The 24843-nt window shown below is 42.8% G+C and overlaps 1 protein-coding gene across 4 annotated transcripts in view; it reads right to left on the bottom strand.

Moving 5' to 3' along the window:
* The window catches only part of Dcbld2 (discoidin, CUB and LCCL domain containing 2), a 71482-nt gene extending 53814 nt beyond the window's left edge, over positions 1-17668 (bottom strand). For all 4 annotated transcript variants that reach the window (XR_015045763.1, XR_003835114.2, XM_021185350.2 and 1 more), the window contains exons 1-2: positions 17240-17668; positions 3089-3316 (exon numbers count right to left, since the gene is read on the bottom strand). Coding sequence is in view for 2 of the 4 variants with exons in the window: in XM_021185350.2 (XP_021041009.1) it covers positions 3089-3316; positions 17240-17435 (424 nt within the window). In the remaining 2 variants the exon portion in view is untranslated. The remainder of the gene's footprint in view (positions 1-3088; positions 3317-17239) is intronic.
* Positions 17669-24843: the final 7175 nt, after the last annotated feature.

Here is a 24843-nt window from a genome sequence, read left to right as displayed (position 1 = left end):
TCTGTATAAAAAGTTTGATGCTCAATTTGACAAATTACATTCAGATCCACACTCCCTTGTGTCGAGTCTGTCTGTCAATTCCCACCGACTCCTTGCCCACCTGTGACTAGAGACCCGTTCCACGCAGACAAGGGACCAAGAGGGTCTGTGGCAAAGAGGGGCAGAAAGATTCTAACAGCTGGAAGACCAGGAAGTACGCAGTGAAACAGCCTCTCCTAGAAATGGCCACATAAGCAGGACCAGAACCATGGCAATAGCAAGGGATATTCTAATGTAGAAAGGGAGAAGATTTTCAGGGGTCCCACCCCAGACAGAAACTAACAGGCTACTAATGGCTGCTGGGAGAATGATTATCTCAGGAAGTCCCCTTATTGGGTTTCCAACGCAGAGTGGTCAGCTCGGAAGTTATATACACACAAACAAAAATTCCCCCAGACTCAGCAGGTTGTATTTATATGTACTTATGCACACACATACACACATGCTTAAAGAAAAAGAGGCTATCAACTTGAGAGTGGGGTGCATGGGAAGGGCTGGAAGAAATGTGAGGGGGGGGCGTGATGGAACTCTATTCAATAAAGACCTTATTAAAAACAAATAAAAAATTGAAAAAGCAAGCAAAATTAAAATTTAAAATGTCTTTAAAATTAGCCATCCTCAATTCTCAATCCGAGTAACCAGGACCTAGTCATAGCTTTCGGCTCCTTCTCCTTCGCATTCTCCTCCTTCCTCTTACACATTATAATATGTGGACGAAATGAGACCATTTGTTTTGACAGAACTTCTCCTATTTTAGTTTTAACTTAGTCCTTATGGGCACATATACTTGATTTTCCATCTTCTGTGTGTTCGTTTTCACTGCTGTCTCAGTTGCACTCACAGAGTCCTCCTGAGAGCCCTCAGAAGCACTATCTACACATCCATCTCCCACCAGTACTACAGGTCCACGGTGGCCACACTCTCCAGAGGCATACGTTCTGACAATCTCACCCAACATTGTATGGTGAAGGTATGGAGGAGCTACTCAAGCTACCAGGATAACCATTCTGACAACTCAGAGGTTATCAATCAGCAGCAGGAAATGGGCTAGGATGAAAGACTCAGCTAGGGATGGAGGAGTCAGAGGATGACTATAGCTGGACATGACAGCACATTCCTACTGTAATTCTGAAATATGTTACATGTTGATCCCAATATATGCTTCCAAATAAGCTCAGAGAAGTCCAGTGGTCTTTACTTTGTATCAGTTCACTAAAACCTTTACAGGTTTCAGCCTTTTGTAACAGAATGGCAGTGATCTCTAAGCCAAAGCGTCTAAATCTTGGAGGCAAAGTAGATTTGGAAACCTTTTATAACTCCAAGGCTTCTGACTCACACAATCAAGTTCAATCTGTTGGATGTGGATGGAAAGCAGGTCTATAGTGTGTAAGTCTCCCAGGTGACTGTTACACAGTTATAACTGAGAACCACCGCTCTTTTTTTTTTTCCAGCTTCTTCTTTTTTTTTTTATTATGTATTTTTCTCAATTACATTTCCAATGTTATCCCAAAAGTCCCCCATACCCTCCCCCCCACTTCCCTACCCACCCATTCCCATTTTTTTTTTTTTTTTTTTGGCCCTGGTGTTCCCCTGTACTGGGGCATATAAAGTTTGCATGTACAATGGGCCTCTCTTTCCAGTGATGGCCGACTACGCCATCTTTTGATACATATGCAGCTAGAGTCAAGAGCTCCGGGGTACTGGTCAGTTCATCATGTTGTTCCACCTATAGGGTTGCAGATCCCTTTAGCTCCTTGGGTACTTTCTCTAGCTCCTCCATTGGGAGCCCTGTGATCCATCCAATCAATAGCTGACTGTGAGCATCCACTTCTGTGTTTGCTAGGCCCCGGCATAGTCTCACAAGAGACAGCTACATCTGGGTCCTTTCAGCAAAATCTTGCTAGTGTATGCAATGGTGTCAGCATTTGGAAGCTGATTATGGGATGGATCCCTGGATATGGCAGTCTCTAGATGGTCCATCCTTTCGTCACAGCTCCAAACTTTGTCTCTGTAACTCCTTCCATGGGTGTTTTGTTCCCAATTCTAAGAAGGGGCACAGTGTCTACACTTTGGTCTTCATTCTTCTTGAGTTTCATGTGTTTAGCAAATTGTATCTTATATCTTGGGTATCCTAAGTTTTTGGGCTAATATCCACTTATCAGTGAGTACATATTGTGAGTTCCTTTGTGATTGTGTTACCTCACTCAGGATGATGCCCTCCAGGTCCATCCATTTGCCTAGGAATTTCATAAATTCATTCTTTTTAATAGCTGAGTAGTGCTCCATTGTGTAAATGTACCACATTTTCTGTATCCATTCCTCTGTTGAGGGGCATCTGGGTTCTTTCCAACTTCTGGCTATTATAAACCAGACAGAATGGCTAAGATCAAAAATTCAGGTGACAGCAGATGCTGGCAAGGATGTGGAGAAAGAGGAACACTCCTCCATTGTTGGTGGGATTTATTTATAAGAACCACTGCTCTTACACTAGGAATACAGTCATCATTCTGTTCTTTGCACCTAATCTGCAACCACACATTGTTCCAGGCTCTTCACACACACACACACACACACACACACACACACACACACACACACATGCATAACTGAGAAAACAGTGGTCAGGTGATCCCAACAGATCACAGCAGGCTAATGGCAGATTTAGGCTTTAATTCAGAATAGTTTGGATTCCAAACCCATGATCAGTGTGCTACACTGTGTCCTGACCATGCATCACTTATATCCGAATCCTCTGACTATAAATAAAACGATCAAAGGGACCATAAAATCTACCTTCTTAGAAGCGGTACAGTGGCATCCTGCATGAAAGTAACCAAGTGTGTCTTACACGAGGGTACCATGTGCATCTTGTACTAGGGTAACCATGTGCTAATAAGACTAGCATCCCGTCTTCACAAAAGAAGATACAATTTGAGATGTCTACATTGTCTACAATGTTTTATGTGCCAGTTAGTTAGTATTAAGTAACAAAAACTGCTTCAGTTTTAAAACTTAAGGAAACAATAGATAATATGCATTAATGCCTTACCGATTTCCGTTCTGCTGACTCCAATTCCATTAAAGATTTTCAGGTAATTAAGGTGACAATAATCAGAATCTTCAATGTCAAAGTCACCGAATTTGATGCGAATCCTTTCTCCCGTCCTGACTCGAATCTCCCATTCACACACAGTGCTGTTAGGATAGGTATGTGGGTAGTTGATGGATGTAAGGGTTCCACTCTCAGGGCCTAGTACAGTGTGTCCACATCCATCACCTAAAAATACAAAAACAAAACTCCAAATGGATGGTTCTCCCTCCTCAAGCTTGCATGTAATCAGTGTCAATACACAGACCTAGCACATATTTACAGAGGCAGTTCTTCCTTTTCAAAGAACACAGCAGACAACACGGTTCTTAGCACATCTACTCAAGATGGAGAGAAGGAGCCAAGAGAAGGCAAGTCAAAATCAACAATGATGAACACAATTCAAAGTACTATAATTTAGTACTAAAGTTCAAAGGACTTTCCATGTGAACATACAGTTATGCAGTACTTAAAGACATACCATAATAAATCCTATTGTTAAGAGACTATCACCATGTATTTACAGTAACCACTCAAAGTAAACATAATGTGACCAGCTGCTAAAGTCTCTATGAGCAGGGGCAGGATTTTGAGAAAACACTAACACATGGCAAGATGTCCTAGACAATTGGCCATCTTCAGACAAGGAACTACAGCTAGATTTGGTGAAGTTTCATTCGATATTCCATTGAAATTGGGCTGTGTGACTTCTCCTCCCAAATTTGTCTCTCATAATAAAAAGGAAGAGACACAAAGTCAATGGCTGACTGCAGAAATGACTTTAATATCTTAACAGCAGGATAACTTTGTTTCAGAAATTTCTTCAGCAACTGAATATCAAGTTTTAGTAACAGCATATTGTTTGCATCTTAACTTTCTCACAGATGATTTTTAACTGAGTATAGAAGTCATTAACAAAATGTACAAAGATTCAGCTGTTGCTCCCAAAGTAATGTTCAACATTCAGTAACAACGAGATTCAGTGAGTCTCTTTTTAATAGGATGATAAATACATCCCTTTTTTTTGAGAATTAATTTTTTTTAATTAGGTATTTTCCTCATTTACATTTCCAATGCTATCCAAAAGTCCCCAATACACTCCCCCCCCCACTCCCCTACCCACCCACTCCCACTTTTTGGCCCTGGCGTTCCCCTGTACTGGGGCATATAAAGTTTGCAAGTCCATGGGCCTCTCTTTCCAGTGATGGCCAACTAGGCCATCTTTTGATACATATGCAGCTAGAGTCAAGAGCTCTGGGGTACTGGTTAGTTCATAATGTTGTTCCACCTATAGGGTTGCAGATCCCTTTAGCTCCTTGGGTACTTTCTCTAGCTCCTCCATTGGGGGCCCTGTGATCCATCCAAATACATCCCTTTTTAAATAATGGGGTTTTCGCCTTTAAAAGAACTATTCATTATCATCTTTTGAAATAGTATAGAACTTATAGAAAACATTAATATTGACACTTGTGGGTTTAACTTAATCATTACAGGCATAGATGGTGGTAACAGAATTCCCCTCATGTTATTACCTAACCATGTACTATGCGTTTCATTCACTAGAACAAATTAAATGTTACAACAGCTTAGTAGTATAGGGCAAGTGAGAGGTGGGGCAAGGAAGTGTGCAGTCACTGACAGCAATAGAGTAACTTCAATTTACCAAAAGGCAGTTTCATTTCCACAAAGCAGCAACAGTGCACACGCAGCCCTTGACGGTCCTGAAGCAGCAGTGGCTTCGGCTGGGGTTTTACTCTCTGACCCATGTTAGTACTGCATGCTGCTCTACTTTTGAGTGGGATACTATAAATTCTGCTTTCTGAACAAACACTTCTCATATAAAGTTTAGCTTTCAGGCAACACTACACTTTATTTCCGACCCCTGATTTCATTCATGCACGAGAACTAGGCATAGTGGATTAATAATATAAAAAATATGGAGAGAATGAAGTAAATGTGGGTGTGAAATACACCCACTGATTTTACAGTAAAACAGGCTCTTACATAATAAAAAAAATACCATTTCCTTCCAAAGCTACCATAAAATTCCCTCTCTCTGCCTCTCTCTGCCTCTCTTGGATATATAACCTAGAGTAAAATCATAAGGCTATAAAAACCTCCAGTGTGAAAATAAGCAACTGAAATACAAGTACCTTTTGAACAGTCATTAACATTTTCCCTTCCAGAGGCAAAAACAACTGCCCTAAAATAGTATCTAACATTTGAAACTAGCTTGTGGTTCCTAGAAGCGTTTCAATATTTAAAAAACAATTCTCTGATAGATAATTAAACATGTCAGATTATGCTATTTTTGATATGCAGAACCTTGGAAGTGTAATGGAATTCTCAAAGTCAAGAGTCACCTGCTGACAACTCAGACATGACTGTGACATACCATCTGGGTTCACGGATTCCTCTGCAGACTATCAGTCAACTTGAGATTGTTATTTTAAAATCAACGTTACCAAAGAGTACCATTTTCAGTAAAGTATAGAGACTGTTTCTTGTTTTCTCCACCATTAACAGTAGTTTAAAGTTAACAAAATACCTAATAATTGATGGAAACAGGCCTTCCACATGCCTGGTGAGGATGAAAGCAATTAAAACAAGAGCTGACTTTTTTCAAACTCTTGTGTCGGGGGAGGGAGGGCATAGCCAACGAGTCTACAGCAGTGTGCCAAGAATGCTCTAAAATATGTGCTGGAGCTCAGCACTCCCTCCTCTCCAGGCAGATGATGTGCACCAGAAGCCCCAGTTAAAAAGATGTCTCCAGTCTGCTGCAGTGAACATTCTAGAATGTTTTACATTTCAAGGAGTGATAAATTTAACCCAACTAGACAGAATTTGCCATCACCTATGTGTCCAGACAGCTCAGTTCGAGGGGGTCACCAGGCAGAGCACCCATACCTACTAGGCCAGCAGTTGTCTGTTTTCCTGTTGCTTTCAGTGAAGAAATACATTTACACTGTGGCTCTCCGCATGCTGGCATACAGACTCCTGACCTGCTGGACTCTCTTTAACCGACTAAAGCAGTGGTTCTTGAACCTGTAGGTCACAACCCCCTCAGAGCTGAATAACCCCTCACAGGGGCCACCTAAGACCACCGGAAATACTGGATATTTATGTAATGATTCAGAACAGTAGCAGCATTGCAGTTATGAAATAGCAACAAAAATAATGTTATGGCTGGGGGGAATTGCTACAACAGGAGAAACTGTATTAAAAGGTCCCAGCCTTAGGAAGGTTGAGAACCACTACTGAAAGGTCCATACCTGCAGAGTGGAAAATGCTTCCCACCACTGAAAGGCCCCATGTTAAATTCAAGACAAGGAAAACCAGGTCCTTGCTTTCACTTCAGAAGAAGCAATGATTTCCTGATTATTTTTATGAGTGTTAAAACTAAAGTTGATCTATGAAAACACCTGAAGTATGTAAAAATATTTAAAAGTGGAACCAAGCCCTAGACAATTATCAAGGCCATCTAACTTGCTGACAGCAGCAGAGGGTCCCAGGCAGCACAGCATGTTTTCAGTCATCTCTAATGGAGGCAGAGGGCTGTTCCAGACAGCCGAGGCAGAGGCTGGAGTGCTACCCACGCCTCTCAGCATGGACCAGAGAATGAATGGCCTGAAGTGTGAGTAGACTGAGATTCAAGAGTATGACTTAGGACCAAGGCTAGAAAACCAGTGTCTTAGTCCCTGGCTGTGCTTATCTAGCTAAAGGACAGTGCAGCTCAACTCACTCAGGGTGCAGCTAGTGTGTGGAGAGTCCTATCTCCCACTTCTCAGTATCTGAAGCAAGTGAACCCTTTGTTTTTAATGGTGTACTGTCCCCAGATTTGGAGACTAGTGTATTCTGATAGCAGTGATGTTCTGTGCCTAGCATACACTACCCACTCTTACCCATGTTTGCTTACATGACAGAACGGATGAGGTATAAGTACCACCACAGAAAGATAACCAGACAACACTCTCAACCCTACAGCACTACAATTTGGGCAAACTCCACCATCACCGCCATCACCTCCAACTTCCTTCTCCTTCCCTGATGGTCTCCTCTAGACTATAACTGACCAGAAAGGGTAGATGCTGTTATTGTGCACTTTTCATCTTGAATGTATTTCTGTCAGGGGAAGAACACTGGAACTTGATCCGACTGCCCCGCTGCTGCAGGCGTCCCCTACGATTACTTAGAGAACATGCATTCACTTCCTCTGAAGAGTGCACGGTCAGACGTGTTAAGCCAGATAACAAATCTTGATACTGTTCCAGGAAAATAACTGAATGATTTTCTTTTGTTTCGATTTTTTAAGAGTTTCCCCAAGGAAAACATTGAACATATTCAAATGTCTGTGAAATAATCCAACTAGGAATACAGTTTATTTCAGGCTGTTTTATCCAAACTCCAAACCAGGTATGGTTTTTAGACAAGTGTGTGCTGTGATGGTCCAGCCACCCTTGCACACTAGTGATACGGTTACTAATAAATAATATAGTTGCCAAATTTTAACAATAGGAGCCCTATGTATTCTTTTACCACAGCAAACACAGATGCTGCAAACCTGTAGAAATATGCCCCAAATGGGGAGCAATGGAACTTTCATTACACTGAAACTTGTCCAGAGTTTTCAAGGACTTTGGTTGTATAGTGAAATGGTGAGTCTGACTGAACTGCCTCTAAGCATCGCTTTTGTCATACCTCGGAACACACCCGTTCGATGGTTAGAAAAACACACAGCACTTAGTGAGCAGGAGAAAAGTTCACAGAGAAAAGATACAACTATTAGCGATTCATCCAGTTTCATTTGCCTACAGTGCAGTTTTTTTCACACTGTGAATTTTCAGACTAGAAATTCGAGGCAAACCTAAGACTCCCAGGTTTCCTAAGCCGAATATCTTAACTATAACTTCATTTCACTTACTGGTCTTTGTCCCTGGTAGTGTGCTGTGTTCCAAAAGTGAGCTCTGATGTTAATGCTGGTGGAGTACTTTCCTTTTGATTGTCATTCTCACATGATAGCTCTTCCACGCACACAGTGACACTATTAAGTAGACTTCTTTCCTAGAGCAGCTTTAAGCTTTAGCATTAGGCTCATCACGAAGGGCTGGTTAGAACTGACTGATCGCAACAGACGCATCATCTCTCAGAGCTCAGTTTACACCCTTCTTGGTCCTGCACATTCTATGGGTTTAGGCAAATACATCACTGGATGCTAATGGCCATGCCACATATCTCTCTCCTTCCCATCACCCCTTCCCCACACTGCCAATCTTCACACTCTCTCTGGCAGTCACTGTTCCTTAATATCCAGTGCTGCCTCTCCCAGAATGCCAGCAGGTGGACGCATTCCCTGTGCTGGCTTCTCACATTGGCTCTGTGCCTCCTATTTTATTGCTTGGTGGCCCCTTTCTCTTATTTATTTTCTTAATACTAAATATAAGGTAGATATGGATGCAGTGTCAATGGAAATTTTTAGAAAACTAAACAATCCCATCATCCTCTTGTCCTAAACTTACCCCTCCATGTGATCTTTAGTATTTATGTGTGGGAATTTCATACGAGTACTGTATTTACATCCTCCTCTCTCCTCTCCAACTCCTCTGCGCCCCTCCTCTTATTTTTATTCAAGTTTTAAACATTTATTTAGGAATTTACAAACATAGTGGTATTTTTCTACATGTACATCTTCACACCAGAAGATGGTATCAGACGGTTGTGAGCTGACATCTGGGTGCTGGGAATTGAATTCAGGACCTTTAGAAGAGCAGTGAGTGCTCTTATCCACTGAGTCACCTCTCCAGGTCCCCATAACCTCTTCTTTAGTTATCAGTTACAGATTGTGTGTGTATGCATGCATCACATGTGCATAGACAAATAGAGCCTCCTGAGTCCACTTAGTGTTGCTCATTTGTGTATGTATTTAGTGAAACCACACCCATTAAATCTCCAAAATATGGTTACCTAAACTAGACTTGAACAATGACAACATCAGCTGACATGACATACCAATGTACACAGGGACAGCTCATGGGCCCCACTCTAGATAAAGAGCTGCAGGTAATTAAAGGAGAAGACGAATTAGTCTTTTCTAGGCATAAGCCCCCATAGGTTATCCGACCCATGCAATAATTTACAGATCTGAATTGAAAAGGAATGCAGATCGTCACTACTACACACACACAGACAGAGAGAGAAAGAGAGAGAGAGAAAGAGAGAGAAAGACTTTACCCAGGACCCCATGGTTAAACTATTGAGAATTCTATAGCAAGCTCAGAAGTCCATTCTCAAGGACTCACTGTGACCTTGAGGTTAGCTGCTCTAGCTATGCTACGGTTTTACTCTCTGTAAAATGGCAACGGTAAGAATCCAGTGATTTATTGTATGAGCACACCTGGTAGCAAGGGCAGAATTCACACTCATGCTCTTAATCCACACTGGTGGGGACTATTCTCACAATAGCACAATAACACTCCTGAAAATACATCTGAACGGCCTTTGTCTTCTTTTGTGTTGACCCGTTTATACTTTGGCTACAATCTAGCCAATTAACAGGAAGAACAATGCCTTGTTACTTTAGGAATGTATAGCGACTTCAGAGGCCCAGATGGTCTCTGGTCTTATGAGGATGATAATAAATTCCTGAGAGTTGCTCTTTACTAATTATTTCTACTCCAACTGAGCAGCTTGTTCACTTGGAAAGTTCTAGATCTCTTCATCTTTATCCCAAGCCTCAAAATCCATTATCTAATTATAAGATCACCAACTTCTGCTCAGCTGTCCCACAGTATTTCACATTCAGTATACCCAAGCTGACAATGGACAGCTTTTGCATGGCATGGTGGGCCCTGTCCACACAGTTTATAGCAGGACAGATACAGCAAGTATTTCCAGGGAGGGTGAGTTGTACCAAGAACTCCTTGTTCATATTTTAATATGCTTAATTACGCACATTTATGTCAGCTTGGCATGGTTATCTGTCAATGCACTCTACTCACGTGGACAGCCACGGACAAGAATAAAACAGTCTTAACACACCATGCTTAATTCAGAAGCAAACCCCGATAACTTCTGAGACTTTCCACAACTTTATGTAAGCTCACCTAAATGGGATTTATACCCAGGGCAATTGAGTGGATTCAATAAAACTTAGCTGTGTGCGGTGGCACTTGTTACCATGCATAGATGTTACCATGCACAGAAGGCGGGGACAGAGACCTGTATAGAGCCTAAAGTTGGCCTGAGCTAAATAGCTTACATCAGGCCAGCCAGGAATACATAGCACCCTGGTCCATGGGTGGGCACTGAGGGACAGTTGTATATGACCTTATGCCCTCTGGTCAGCTGCTTGGCCCATGGGTGGGCACTGAGGGACAGTTGTATATGACCTCATGCCCTCTGGTTAACTGCCTGGTCCATGGGTGGGCACTGAGGGACAGTTGTATATGACCTCATGCCCTCTGGTCAGCTGCCTGGTTCTGGATGGGCACTGACTCACCCTCTGCCTACTCACTCTTCCCTCTCTCTAATTTCTATGTTTTGCTCAAAAAGGAAAACCCAGAGTGATTCCACTTTAGCACTTCAAGTCTTGGGGACTTCCCACAGCCATGACCCCTTCCACACAGAGAAACCTGTGAGAGGAAAGTGAAGCTGAAACCTTGGTTTCTGAAGAGCAACTGCAGGCTTTTCCCTTGACTTAGCAAGGTACAGCTCTATTCTAAAATCCAGTAGGTTCTACTCTACATTCAGCAGACCTGGATTTCAGTTTCTAGGATCCCAAGAGTCCTGACTAAAACCTAGCCTCCACCCTTGCTGCCCCTCGCATCCAGACAGTGAGCTCCTAGGATACAATGTGAACACTGGCAAGCAAGAGAGGACAAGATAAACCACAATCCAACTGTGACTGTAGAGGCTGAAGTTCAAGAACAACTGAGACGCACAGAGTTACAGAGTTAGTGCATGGCAGAACTAAGGCTTAGGTGACTGTGGCCACTTATAGACTAATCCTCCAATTTTACCTTGATAACTGAGTCTTCTACTCGCAGAATTTGACGCATTGAGCCACGCAGAACTTCTATGAACAGTAAATGAGGTGGGAACCAAGATTAGGGAATGGAAAAGTAGGTCTCACACATTTGAAATTGGGAGGTTTAACTGCTGAGTTTCGAACAGTTGGACTAATTTCATATACTAATTCACTTACTCAAAGACCTGAGAAGACAGGTTTAAATCTGTGTGGTTGGTAAATTTTGACATAATTAGTCAAACATGACTGGAATTCCTGATCTATTTTTCCCAGGAAGTTGCTGGGGGCGGGGGGAGGAGTTGTGGCAATTATTAGAACCAAACTTTAAGTGCAAATCTGAAAGAAAGGACACAGGAGTTCACTCAACTTTTTGCCAATGATTTGGGCTGTCACTGTTCTTGAAAGCAGCCAATCAAAGAGAAGGAATCTATAGTCAGAGTTCCAGCTTGAGAGAACTCCCAGAGCTGAGACTCTATAGCAAAGAACTGGTACTCCTGGGAGGGTAGGCCCAGGAAAGACCGACAGACTCCCAGGCCCTGGGAGAGAGCTCCATTCCTTGGGGAATGAGATAAGAGCCCAAATCCTGGACTCATGGCTACTCGTGGGACTGAGCCAAATGGCAAAAGCATGAAAGACTGACACCAAATAATGTGCTGGGACAACAGATCTGTAGCAGATATGGGGTTAATACAAACATTCAGTATAGCAGACAGCATGGGGAAATATTATCAGTAGGAAAATACGTAACACTCAACCCAGCACAGAAAGTCCAACCTGGATATGGGTGGATGGAGATGCTTACACAACTCTTCCTAAGGACAATGCTTGGTGATTTTCAAATATGATTAATAAGAGAAGAAAAGTAAGGGCAGGGGCTCCAGGTACAGGACACTGCTATATAAAGATACCAGCACAGACACTAAAACAAAATGTTCTGAAATTGCTTAAAAGTGTTGACAGGTGCTGTATGGGGTGAGAACAAAGACCAAGGAAAGAACCAGTCGCTAGTGTGTGTGTGTGTGTGTGTGTGTGTGTGTGTGTGTGTGAGAGAGAGAGAGAGAGAGAGAGAGAGAGAGAGAGAGAGAGAGAGAGAGACAGAGACAGAGACAGAGACAGAGAGACCGAGGCTTTGGACAGCATCCTGTAAGTGATACAGGAGCTGATGACAGATGCTAGGGAGGTCACTATGAAGAGCAATATCCTACTCCATTAGATCAGGGCTGGCTCACAGTAACCAGTCAACTGCTACCTGACAAATGACTAGGCAGAAACAAAGGGCACAGTGCTAGGGAAGGAGTGATGGCACGGAGCACTGGCCAAAGCTTGCTACTCAGTGTAAGAGGGTAGGCCTTTGACTCCCTTCTGTTGAGTCTACCATCACCACTTCTCAAACATCTGCCAATCCTGAAAAGCCCAGCCACCTAAAACTACGTATCAACAAAGCCTTGGCTTCCTTCCCCAGTCATTGTAAAATGTCTCCTGTAATCCATACCACTGTGCATGGCACTCAGTGGAACATAATTACTTGCTCAATTTGTTTGTGGAGTGTCTGAAGACAAGGTGCTGTTTTATCTCCTCTGAATGTTACAGGGTTGTACTGAATGACACATGAATGTTCTCCTGAGAGTGCAGGGTGGCTACCCCACTCCCAGTTCTTGATGAAAATTAAACAGAATACTGGTAACTCCTCACACATCCCAAACAATACAATTTAACCCAAAAGCTAAAGGTACTTAACAAAAGTCTTGCAGAGAATTCTGGACCACTGTCGTTCAACTGCTGTCTTCAGACTGTGGGCTGATTTAGCAAGCAAAGTTCAGTAACTTTTAGAAGTCACCATTATACTGGCTTTCATTAAAACTAGCCTATCTGAATACTTTCCCATGCTCTTGAATTATGTTGATTTAGTCCAAATAATGACCTGGAAACTTATCATGATATACTTTATTAAACTAACATTTTCAAGTGAAATACTTTCTTAAACATTCTCTCCCGAGTGACAAATTTAATAAAATGTAAAAGAAAATACTGAAAATGAAAGCTTAAGTGATGTGACAGCTTCATAAAAAGTGAATTCCTTGTGATAAAATTTTACATTTTATAATTTGCTGGTGTTTTATAAATATGTTTGCCTGTGTTAAAATTATGAAACTATGTGACTAGAGAAGGGGGAATGAAAAATTGATAAAGTAAGAGACAACTGTGGATCGTTACCATCTGAGATTTTTTTCTTTACATTAACACTATCTTCTGTAAAATATTTTCTAAGATATATATGAAGTGCTGTGGCTGCAAAGTTGTGAAAAAGTTATCTAAAACCAAACAAAGCAGGAACCCCGCAAGAAAAGCTGCTAGCCTGGCTCACTTCCTGTCTCAGAAGTCACATTTGGGCAGTGGGACTATCTATCACTCCTCATCCTAGGCCAGCGTTCCACACTCTTCCAAACAGCCACTGTCTACTTGTATGTATTTAATCCTGGGTCACCATTTACAGTCTTACATTCATATTGCTCGTTAGACTACAACTACATAAATTACTCTGTTGAACCTGGATTAAACACATGCAAATATCGGGCACCTACTTCCATATCTTGGTCATTTGGAGGGATGACCTAAGCTGAGAATGATTAGGAAAAGTCAAAGACAGACAGCCTCAGATTAGAGCTACATAAAAGAGCCCTGTTTTGGTTTAGCACAGTGGTTCCCAATCTTCCCAATGCTGAGACCCTTTAAAACAGTTCCTAATGCTGGGCTGACCCAACCGTGTAACATTATTTTTGTTTCTACTTCATCGCTCCAATGTTGCTACGATTATGAACAGTAATGTAAATGTCTGATATGCAGGATATCTGATATGTGAACCCCGTGAAAGGGCCGTTCAATCCCAAAGGGGCTGTGAGCCACAGGCTGAGAACCACTGGTCGAGTGGTTGGTTGATAGCTTTTTGAGGTAGGGTCTCACAAGATGGATGGTGTAGCTAATCAGAAAGCCCTGACTCCCCTGCTTCAGCCAAGAGCTAGGATGGCAAGCTGGCTTGTTGCAGCATGTTTTGTCAAACCAAGAGAAGACAGAAAATTCTAAATCTACCTAGTATGGATAATTATAAATGTTTCTTTGCTGAGGAAGAAGTTCTTCATTTCTGACAATTTGTAAATTCTGGACCTCCTTAGCATCACACAAGCCAATGAAGGTACTGCTTACCAGAATAAAACTTCCCCATGCATCAATGACAAGTACGACTGTTTAACTGAAATGACTCTCTCAAAGAATCAACCTGACCTGTTTCATAGGTTATTAAATTGCAAAATCAGTGTCCTTGACAACATGCCATATGAATGGCTGTAAACAAATCACTCTTAATGGATTTTAAAAATTAATTATATTCTGGTATCATATAATTTCCAAGTCACATTCTAGCCCACAAGGTAGACAAGTCTTCTGTAATATAAATGAGGAAGCTGGGTTACTGAGATGAGGTGACCCAAATTCCTAGTCATAATGTAAACTGGAGATAGAAATTCTATCACAGTAGAGTATTAACTGCTTATTATGAAAATGTATTACAGCAGCAAATATGCAATCAGGCTAAGCTCTACTAATTTCAGTTCTGTTAAAAAGATGTATATTTTTTTAAAAAAAGGTTTTGAAAATGATCTTAATATAAAGATTTGAAGGTGAACTTACCATGAATTTTAGAATTCATGTATATAAGCTGCATCTAAAATGTCTATATTATAAATATATGTAAGTAAACCAAGTCTATTTATTAATTTAAAGAATACTAGTTAGTTATGATACATCATTGTGAAGAATTAGGTTTTCGAAAATGTCATGAACTTTATTCTAACCCAAGGATAAAGAAAAATCACTTTTGGGCAGGAAATCTGCTGAGAAAGAGCTATGTATGGCCTTAAGTAGAACAAAGGCAAGAGACAGCATCATTTCAAAACAGTGTCAGGAAGATAAAAATGCACTTATGCACTCCCATGGACACGGAATATGTTTGTACCTGGTAGGCTGCGTGGGGAGCAAGACTGATTCAGCCAGCCTATTTTCTTCGGTTTATTTTTCATTATAACTACATGCAAGTAGCAGACATTTGGAAAGGTTTTATCACTCAGAGACAGCTGATAAGGTCACATTATTCCTTCCAAGCTTCTTCCCAAGGCTTCTTAAGAGAATACAAAGTCCACCTTGGAACACATGGGCATTCTCATATGAAAACGTCTAGAGGTGTTTAAGAGATTCACATCCTGAGTGAGGGAATGTCAGCTGACCCTGAAGGAATGTGTTATCTTAGTTAAGACTAACTTCAAAGAAATTTCACTGCAAGCAGCACTAGAGCCCTCAGAGGGAGAAATTTTTTTTAAAAAATATCAGGGAATTCTCCTCTCATACAATTTCTCAATTTTCAGATACTCACCAAACTAGTCCTTAATTTACTAACTTAGTAACTCGTGTTTAATAATTGATAAACACATTATGCTTTCCCTTTGTAAAACTGTGTGTTACTGGTTCATTTACTTAATCTATGAAAGAGACATGCATTCACTTATGAGCAAGACAGAAAATTGATACAAAGGTATTAGACAAACAAAACTACCCAATTTTGAAGAATAAAAAAAAAAAAACATGTCTTTTTATGCTCTCTAACATTATTTCTATTTGTTTTGGTATCTTTTGGCCATGGGAGACAAATATATTGTTACAGTGCTGACTAAAATGATTCAAAAATCATTTTAAATAAGATAATGTTGCATGTTACAACAGTCTGGGAATGACTACTCCAAAAGATAACGGTGTCCTATATAGCTGACTCTGTTACTCGAAGATTTGTTTTAAACATGACGTGAAATTCTAGATGTAAGCCATCTAGAAATGTTCAAACACAGGAGTGTACGTACTGCTTAAATGGTCATATTCCTTTCTACATTAAAATATGCTGTATTCACTGTGCATCGGTTTCCGTCTGCTGGGAACGGGTTAACCATCTCACCAAGCTGTGTGTTAAATGCACTGATTTACACAAACCACTTAGTCCCGGGCCTCCCCCACACAGTAAGCTTCTGTAGCCATATAAGTCTGTCTCCCCACCATGAGAAAGAAAAACACACACATAGATGCCAAAACTTCAGAGGCTTCCACACTCTAAAACAGTAAGCGCTGACTGAAATCTGCCTATTAGACCTCTAAACCTTAGGTTGCTCAGTTTAAATGTGACTATTAAAGAGTACAGTTTACGTATTTCCCTTAGAGATTACCTCTCACACATCCATCAAGGCTGCACCTTCTCAAGAGACAATCCCATGACCTTGAAGGTATTCCTTACTGACAAAAAGTGCACACAGTGGGAAGCTGAACTGAGAAATGGAAAATGTATTTCAAGAAACTCTTTCTAGCAATTAGTAACAAGAAAAGCCATGGAAGAAATAAAGCCAAACAGAATGTGGTACGCTGCCCAAAGCAGCAACATTAAAAAGTTCAGTCCTGTATTCTCTTTCTACTGTTGATGATTTATCAACCAACAGTTGTGCCGGCTTCTGGAATGGGACTGTAGAAGGAAAAAAAGCTTTGTCACTTTCTGAGAAAGTTTGCGCTTTTGGTAGTGGACCGCTCCTCTGGGCCACTTCTGTGTTTGATCAAGCCGATCTACAAACCACCGTCCTCAGTAATGGGCAGGTGCTCTGAAGAACGAATTGCAAACGCAAGCAAGGCTCTAGAGAGCACTGCAATTTGCTTCATTCGCGTTAGAACCTGAGCGCTATCCCTAAGAACAGCAATCACTTTCCTGTCTTTAATAAGCTCAAGATGCTTTTCAATTTGCTCCCTACTCCGTCCATCAGTCCAGAAGGAGACAGCAAGGAGGCCTCCACGGCAGGGTCTCATACGTCCCTCTTTCACAGAAATGAATGGCTTTGCGGAAAAGTAAAGCGACACAAACTTGAGACACCGGGCGGCACCACCACCCCGGCCCGGCCCCCGCCACATCAGCCTCGCCAGTGTGGTGTCTCTGCATCTCTGGGTTCGTGGGCAGGTTCCTCCAACAGCCAAGAGCCTCAGGAGGCCGACCGGTGCTGGCCACCACTCACCTTGCTGGCCTCCAGCGTCCTGGAGCAGTAGGAGCAGCAGAAGGAGCAGCCGAGGCCTGGAGGAGGAGTTGCGGCCAGGAGGGAGGGGACAGCAGCCGGCGCTGGGCAGCGCGGCCCGGCCGGTGGCGGCGGGCGCGGCCGGGCCTCGGGGACCCTGGGGGCTGCGCGCGGCTCTCAGCGGCGCCCGGCTCGCCATCGCGGCGGCCGGCAATCCGCCCGCATAGTGCGCGCGCCGCGGAGCCCCGCGCGCCCGGGGCCCGCAGCACCCGGTGAGGACCGGGCGGCAGCGCAGCGCGCCTCGTCCCCTTCGCCCTGCTCCCCACGCCCGCTTCACCGAGCTTCCCTCCCCGAGACCCCAGGCCGGAGCGCGGCGGACCGGAGGATAGCACCGGGGCCCGAGCTGGAACGCGCTCCCGCCGCGCTCGTAGCCCGACCGTCTCTCGGGCGGGCCGGCCCCGCTCTCTCGCCCTCCCTCCCGCGCGCGCTGGCCACGCCTCCTCCGCCTGCTGAGACCAATGAGCGGCCAGATCTGGTCCAGCTCCTTCCGTGCCGTCCAATCAGCACGCCGTCTGCTCTGTCGACCTGTTAGCTCCTCTCCTAAAGCTCCACCGCCCCTCATCCGCGTCTGCCAATCGCCCTGGACCTCTGGGAGCGTCCCACCCGCCTCTCTCGATCCGGGTTCGCCCCCAAGACGGGGCCGGGAGCGGTCCCCGCCCCGCTGAAGAGCCTGTAGTTTTTGGGACCACTGCCCAGAGTGAACCCGCCGAGACTCTCTGGTCAGTGACTTCCGGGACTTCCCCATCCCGCGCTCTCCAGCTTCCCAGAGCCAGCTTGCTCCTGGCTCCTCCCCCGTCGAACATCAGGCCACTGGAAGGGGTGGGATGGCTGGATGCTGGAAGATTTCAGCTAGGAGCTGTATTTAAGGGACTGTTTTTAAATAGCAGAGTATGTTTTTCTTAATTAAAGCTGCAGTCAATTGCAGCAACATCTGCGGGTACAATTACAAATGTAGTGTTCAGTTTTTGCAAAGATAGCTTCTAGGGCTTTGGAGAGGAAATATAAAATAAGACCCGTGTTGCTGAGACTATTTAAGTCCACTATCTGTAAAATTGTGCTCAGAGAAGCCCCAGGAATTAGAGCCACCTTATAGATAATTTGCAGATTTTGGAATGGGGAAGAAATGTCAGTACATCATGCCGAATGAAACAAGTACAAATTCAAATAATAGGCAATTTGATGGAGTCTTTGAGCAGGCAGTATGGCAGAGGAAAGATCAGTCTTTAAAGAAGAATCCACAGAACTAGACAGTAGTTTTATAAAGAAGAAACCATCAGGGATATTTTTAATAGGGACTCCCTAAGAAAAGTATTGTACCCTTAACAAACAGGGACTTAGGTAGAACAGTTTGCATAGCAAAGGAAGTAACTATAGGGCATCTGTATTATCTTTCAGTTTATGGTGGTTCATCTTGGTTGATTTTTCACTGGACCAGCAGTATTACTGCTGTGCCCTGTCCTGCTGATGACTGCCTTTAACAAGCCATAATTTTCTGGCAGCTGGGTCTTCTCAAGGCTAAGCAACAGATGCTGTACAGCAAACTGATACTGGCATAGGATGTCTACTACCTTGAGAGTATTAAATGCTCCCCTGAGTTAACGTGTTCTCAAGTGATGGTGGGTTTATAAAATGTGACTCTTAACATAAGCTGAGAAGCAGCTATACTGGGATGCAAAGCCAGAGAGATAGGCCATTGGTTAAGAGCCCTTGCTGCCAATCCTTACGATCTGAGTTTGATCCTCAGGATTTACATGGTTGCTAGGGGAGAGAACTGCTTCTGCAAGTCGTCCATGGTCCTCCAGATGTGTATTGTGGAACATCTCCCCTCCCACCCCCATACTAAATGAATAAATAAATAAATAAATAATAAAATACATGCCTTTTAAAGAAAAAAAATCGATATGGATATACAGCTAATAAATGAGGCTATAGAAAAGCAGGTTGTACAAATGTCAGTGTGAGAAGTATGTAGGAATTGGATCTGGAACTTGTGAATACATGTGAGAGTCCTAAACACGTAAAGCACTCACATCCGTGTTTCAAAGAAAACGCAAATGCTGGAAAGGATTCTAGAGGCCATTTTTTCCAAGTTTCCTGCATATTTCTCACACAATAAGCCCCCCCCCCCCCCCAGTCGTATCTGCTAAACATCTATCGTGTAGTGAAGAAAGCACTACCAATATACGCCCTGGTCATACAAAGTTCAGTTAGAGAAGCTTACATGCTAGTGGAGAAGACAAACATTTAAACAAATCCATCGTCACCAGTGCCAATTTGGAGGCGAGAACTGACAGACCTAACACTATGACCTACCCCAGCAAACAGCCAGTCCTAAGCCAAGGATTCAAGTGATAGTCCCTGAGATGAAGCACCTCACATGTTGGATCACTCCTTCTGTATGACCACCTAGTGATAACCGGAGGCCACAAGGTGGACACAGCAAAGGGTTAGAAGCTGCTGGCTAGGATTCCTTCAGCTACATGGAACTGCACAAGAAGCAGAGTGAACTAGCTCAGGTACGGGAACCTTTCTAGAAAAGAAAACGCTGGAGTTGTGGCTGTCCCCCCTCTGGGGAGTACAGCCTGAAAAGACTCCGAATTTCTTATAAGTAATTCCCCCATCACAAAAGAGAGGGGTGCTCTCATTTTCTGTTTTGGTATGCTAAGAGTTGTTAAAGTAGAAAATAAAGCGGTGAAGTGTTTCAGAGGACAGAACAGGGAAAAGAAGAGAGGGAGAAACCAGCGTCTGAAAAATGATGCTAGCCGTCTGTCCTCGTACTCTTTTGCCTTTCAGCTTCCTGAGTTTCCTTTCTGGGGGTTTGGCTGGAGAACAGCCGGAGAACGTTCCCCTACTGCCTGACCATGGGAAGTCATAGGAGGAGCACCGAAGCGAGAATTGAGACAAAGTGCTGCCCACCATGTCTCTCCACTTCTGATTATGGTTGTACAACCAGTTTCAGAAGGCTTCTGTGAGATAGCGGAATGTTTCCCGGGAACCTTCCACCAAAGTCATATATCAAGCATTCGAGTCTAGACCAGTCACTGCCAGAGGGCAGTCCAGGTTTACATTTACTCTCCCATACTTTCTGCATACTTCTCTAATCCACCTTGCCTTTCTCTTTGCCTCGGGGGACTTAGTTTCCCTGTAGGCTGATGTCCGCTGAGTCAGTGGGGATAGGGCAGTTTGACCCATGAGATTCACCTGCGCAGGGCCAGGACCTAACTGGTGATTGTGAAAAATCACTCAGCATGAATAGGTTTGTAGAAGGTCACCACCGTCATAGGGGCCATAGCTAGAAGCTAGAGTGTGTCCCGTTGTCAAGCCCGGCCCCTCAGCTTTCCTACAGAATCTCAAGAAGGTGAGAACTTTAGAGATTCCCTTGGGTGCAAAACAACAGCACAAGCCCAGAAGTAGTGGAGGCCTCACAACACACGAGATCCTGGACATGAGCCAGACCCTGCAACCACCGCAGTTGTCTCTTTGGGTTGGTAAATGAAATAATGCTTTGAATGTAGGCTCTAGGGCAGAGATGGACTTGAGGAAAACACCACATAGGATAACTGAGTATGATACACTAGGAATAAAGGTCTGTATCATTTTAATGCATAGTCACTCCATGGGAAGATGTTTAAAAATAGAAACAGATTTCTGATGTGAATTTTAATTTACAAGATCTTCTCTTCCCTGATATCTCCTTCTTCCTCTTTTTGTTTTCTCGTTCTTTTCCTTTCTTCTTCTCCTAGTTAATAAAGAGCAACGGGACTTGACATCCAGAGAGAAAGAAATATGAGGAGCCACACCCCACAATTTCATCTTGTAAATGAGCTTAGGAAAGGAGAACAGGAGGGAAAGCCCCCGAGGGCTGTCGGCCTGGGCTTCTGTCACTGCAGACATCTGGCTTTTAATGACATGATATGGGAAGAATCATTTGGCACCATCATTGCTGTTAAATGTCTTTCAAGCATTAATAAAACATAAGAGACTCGCTTAAAATGGCATTTATACTGGAAACCTTACGGTGATGGTATGTCATGAATCACTGGTGAGCTTTATCCGTGGCCCTGTTTTTGGCAGGAAAACTGAAAGGGGGGAATGAAGGAGAATTTGCCTTTGTGATCTTCCCCTGAGGTCAGAGAGAGAGAAGCCTATGGCAGTCCCCGGAAATACTTCAAACTTCAAAGACGAGAGGCCTAAGCTCTGGTCTCTGTTCTCACAGGAGTGTTTTCTTTGTCCGGTGGCCGTCCAGGCAAATGTTTATAGCCGTGTTTGCTGCTGAGCATCTGAATTCTGCTAATGATCCCTTCTGTGAACAAAAATGGTTTGCAGACACCCCTCCCCTTATGTGCTTGTCTTTCCTTTGGCTCATCTTCTCAGACAAGGCTTTCAGGTTTAGTCTTCAGACTTCTCATTTATCAACTTGGGAAAAAGATAGTTGTTGCAGCAAATTCAAGGGAAGGGTGTTCATTGTATTTCTTTATATATTTTCTAGGAGGTGTTTAGTTTCTACAAGCAGGTTATTAGTTATAATTTTTCTTGCAAGAGTAACATCAGCGTATGTCACTGACTACTATGATTTCTTTCCACTATGTTTTAGTTACTGCAACCATCTCTCTCTCCATTTCTGTTCTTCACCACACTATTACTCTACCCGGGGTTTATGTTTTAGCAATATAAGAAATTTGGGATTGAGAGTGTGGTTCAGTGGTAGAATACTTGCCTAGTATACAGAAGACCCTGAGATTAATTTCTATACTAAAGGTAAATTAATTAGATAAAATGAACTGGTTAATTCTCCCGTGGTTCAGAACAAGAAGCCTCTACTCGAGTGTTTCTCGCTGATGGAAGGCTTCAGTGAGAGCATGTGAAAATTGCCTAGAAATAAGGGAATTAATTATACATGAATGGTTAACATACCACTTACATACAAATACTGAAAACAGCTCAGTGTCCGAGACAGTGTGTTTTAGAAGTGAAGTAGCTACATACTGCCATGGCTCTATCCTCTGTCTTTTCCTGCAGGCATTTTTGCTGGGAACAGCGAAGAATTAAAATTTAGACCTGAGATACTGTTTAGCATCCGAGAAACTCAGCTGTTTCAGCCCTGGAGAAAGTGTATGCACTGAGCTCCTGCTGCGGACGGACGGCTCTTTAGCCTGCAAGGTCCCAGCCTCAGCTTAAGTTTCTCTGTCAGGTACAGAAAATGGATGAATACTGTGAGAAATTTAAAGATGAGTGATTTCATCATTTCATTGTCTGTCCCGCTTCCTCCCTTTGTCCACCACCCCATTTCTTTCTTCACCTTTGTGTGTGTGTGTGTTTGGGTGAGGGAATGCAGCGTGTATGTGTGCCTTAGTGTATAGTAGAAGTCAAAGGCGGACCTTGGGGTTAGTCTCAGCTTCTGCCTGCCTTGCTTGATACAAAGTTTCTGATTTGAACCTCCGGCTCCAGGTTAGCAAACAAATAGCTTCTGGAGTTTCTGCTGTCTCCCCCTACTATATCTCCATTGGAACACTGTAATAAGGGTGGGCTCTGGAGGTCTGAATTCAGATCTTCAAGTGTGCGTCGAGTAAATGCTTCCCTCACTGAGCCAGCTCCCCAGTGAGTTCTCCAGTCTTTTATCTCTTGGATAAATTCTAAGTCTTTCGTTTCCAAATTGCTACATAATATGGGAAGGAGAGAGAGAAAAAAAAACTGAAGAATACAGAATTGGTCTCTGGGAAATGTTTACTCTGAACAGAAGTGTACCTAAAGGGGTGCTTGAAAAACAACTCCCAAACAAGCAGGCTAACTCCACATCAGCAATGCCTGCGTGGATAGGCTAAAAAAGAATAACCACTGTTCTGTTCTGTAGAGGAAGTGAGCAGGACCTTGGAGTAAGGAAGGTAACATTATCCAGAAGAAGACAGAATCAGAGGAGATAAAGCTGCTTAGCTATGTGGCAGGAAGCTGCAGCTGCCAACACTAGAGAAATAGAATTATCCAGTTGTATGAATGCCAAGGTGCCTTGAAACATTGAACTAAGTCAGGAGTGATGCCTGCAGTCTCAGCCTGGTGGGAGGCAGGCTGGATCAAAACTAGGACATGGCCGACTAGCTCACACAATAAACAAACAGGTGCTGTAATAATAATTAGAGAGATCTGTTTGTGTAGCCAGTCTATTAGTCTACCCGGGGATCCATCCCATAATCAGCCACCAAACCCAGACACTATTGCATATGCCAGCAAGATTTTGCTGAAGGGACCCTGGTATAGCTGTCTCATATGAGGCTATGCCAGGGCCTGACAAATACAGAACTAGATACTCACAGTCATCTATAAGATGGAACACAGGGCCCCCAATGGAGGAGCTAGAGAAAGTACCCAAGGAGCTGAAGGGGTCTGCAACCCTATAGGTGGAACAACAATATGAACTAACCAGTACCCTCAGAACTCGTGTCTCTAGCTGCATATGTAGCAGAACATGGCCTAGTCGGCCATCACTGGAAAGAGAGGCTCCTTGGTATTGCAAACTTTATATGCCCCAGTAGAGGGGAATGCCAGGGCAAAGAAGTGGGAGTGGGTGGGTAGGGGAGCAGGGCTGGGGGAAGATATATGGAACTTTCGGGATAGCATTCGAATGTATATAAAGAAAATATCTAATAAATATATTATAAATATTAAAAAAATAAAATCTTAAAACTTTAAAAAAATAATAATTAGAGAGATCTAATAGAGAAATTCAGGACATTTGTTGTGTATGATATATTGCAATCTTTGCTCTTTTCCCAAATGTTCCATTCCGTTTGCCAGTCGTAGCCTTGATTTGGATGAAACTTATGGCATTGGGAAGGGCACTAGGACAGTATCTGGCTTATTGATTGTACATAAGAAAGGGCAGTATCCTTAGGAGGTGAAAAACGAGAGATCAGGAGACTGTCAGAACCATAAGTATGAGAAAATTAAATCTTTATGCTACCCCCTACCCTCTTGACAAGAAACTAGAGTTCTAACTCTTATTAGGTCAGTATATTTAAAAAGGTGGGCATAGCTAGCTAGAGAATTTGGAATCATCTAGGTAACTAATACCCATTATACTAGGAGAAGTAAATAATATAATCAAATTTAAATATTCTGTGAACCAAGAAAACAGAAATAGAAACAGTAAGTTTAAAATACATCATTTCCTTCAACTATTTGGTTTTAGCTCTTCAACTACATATTAACTTAAATTCTTTAAGTTTAAAATAAGTCAATAATGTAGGATTCTAGCATCAAGCCTTTAGAAATTTGGTGTTTGAAAGGAAGACCTAAGGTCTTTTAAAGCAAATAAGTGTATTATCCCTTTCATACCATGTTCACTGGCAAGCTAATGTTAGCCTGCCTAACACAATAACACATAAATGAGATGAAGATGTATATTCTCACTGAAGCAGGTTCTTTTTTATTCTTGACATTTTGTTAACCATGGCTTACAAAATGATAGATTGTGGATGTAAAGCAAATGAGATATTATTCAGGATAACCCAATTTTCCGTGACCTTCTGCATTGATAGTCAGATTTTAATGCC

Source organism: Mus caroli, unplaced genomic scaffold, assembly GCF_978045245.1.
Source record: "Mus caroli unplaced genomic scaffold, Mus_caroli_1 scaffold_17, whole genome shotgun sequence".
NCBI lineage: Eukaryota > Metazoa > Chordata > Mammalia > Rodentia > Muridae > Mus > Mus caroli.
The sequence above is the reverse complement of the archived record's forward strand: the minus strand, read 5'-3'. Positions and strand labels throughout refer to the sequence as shown.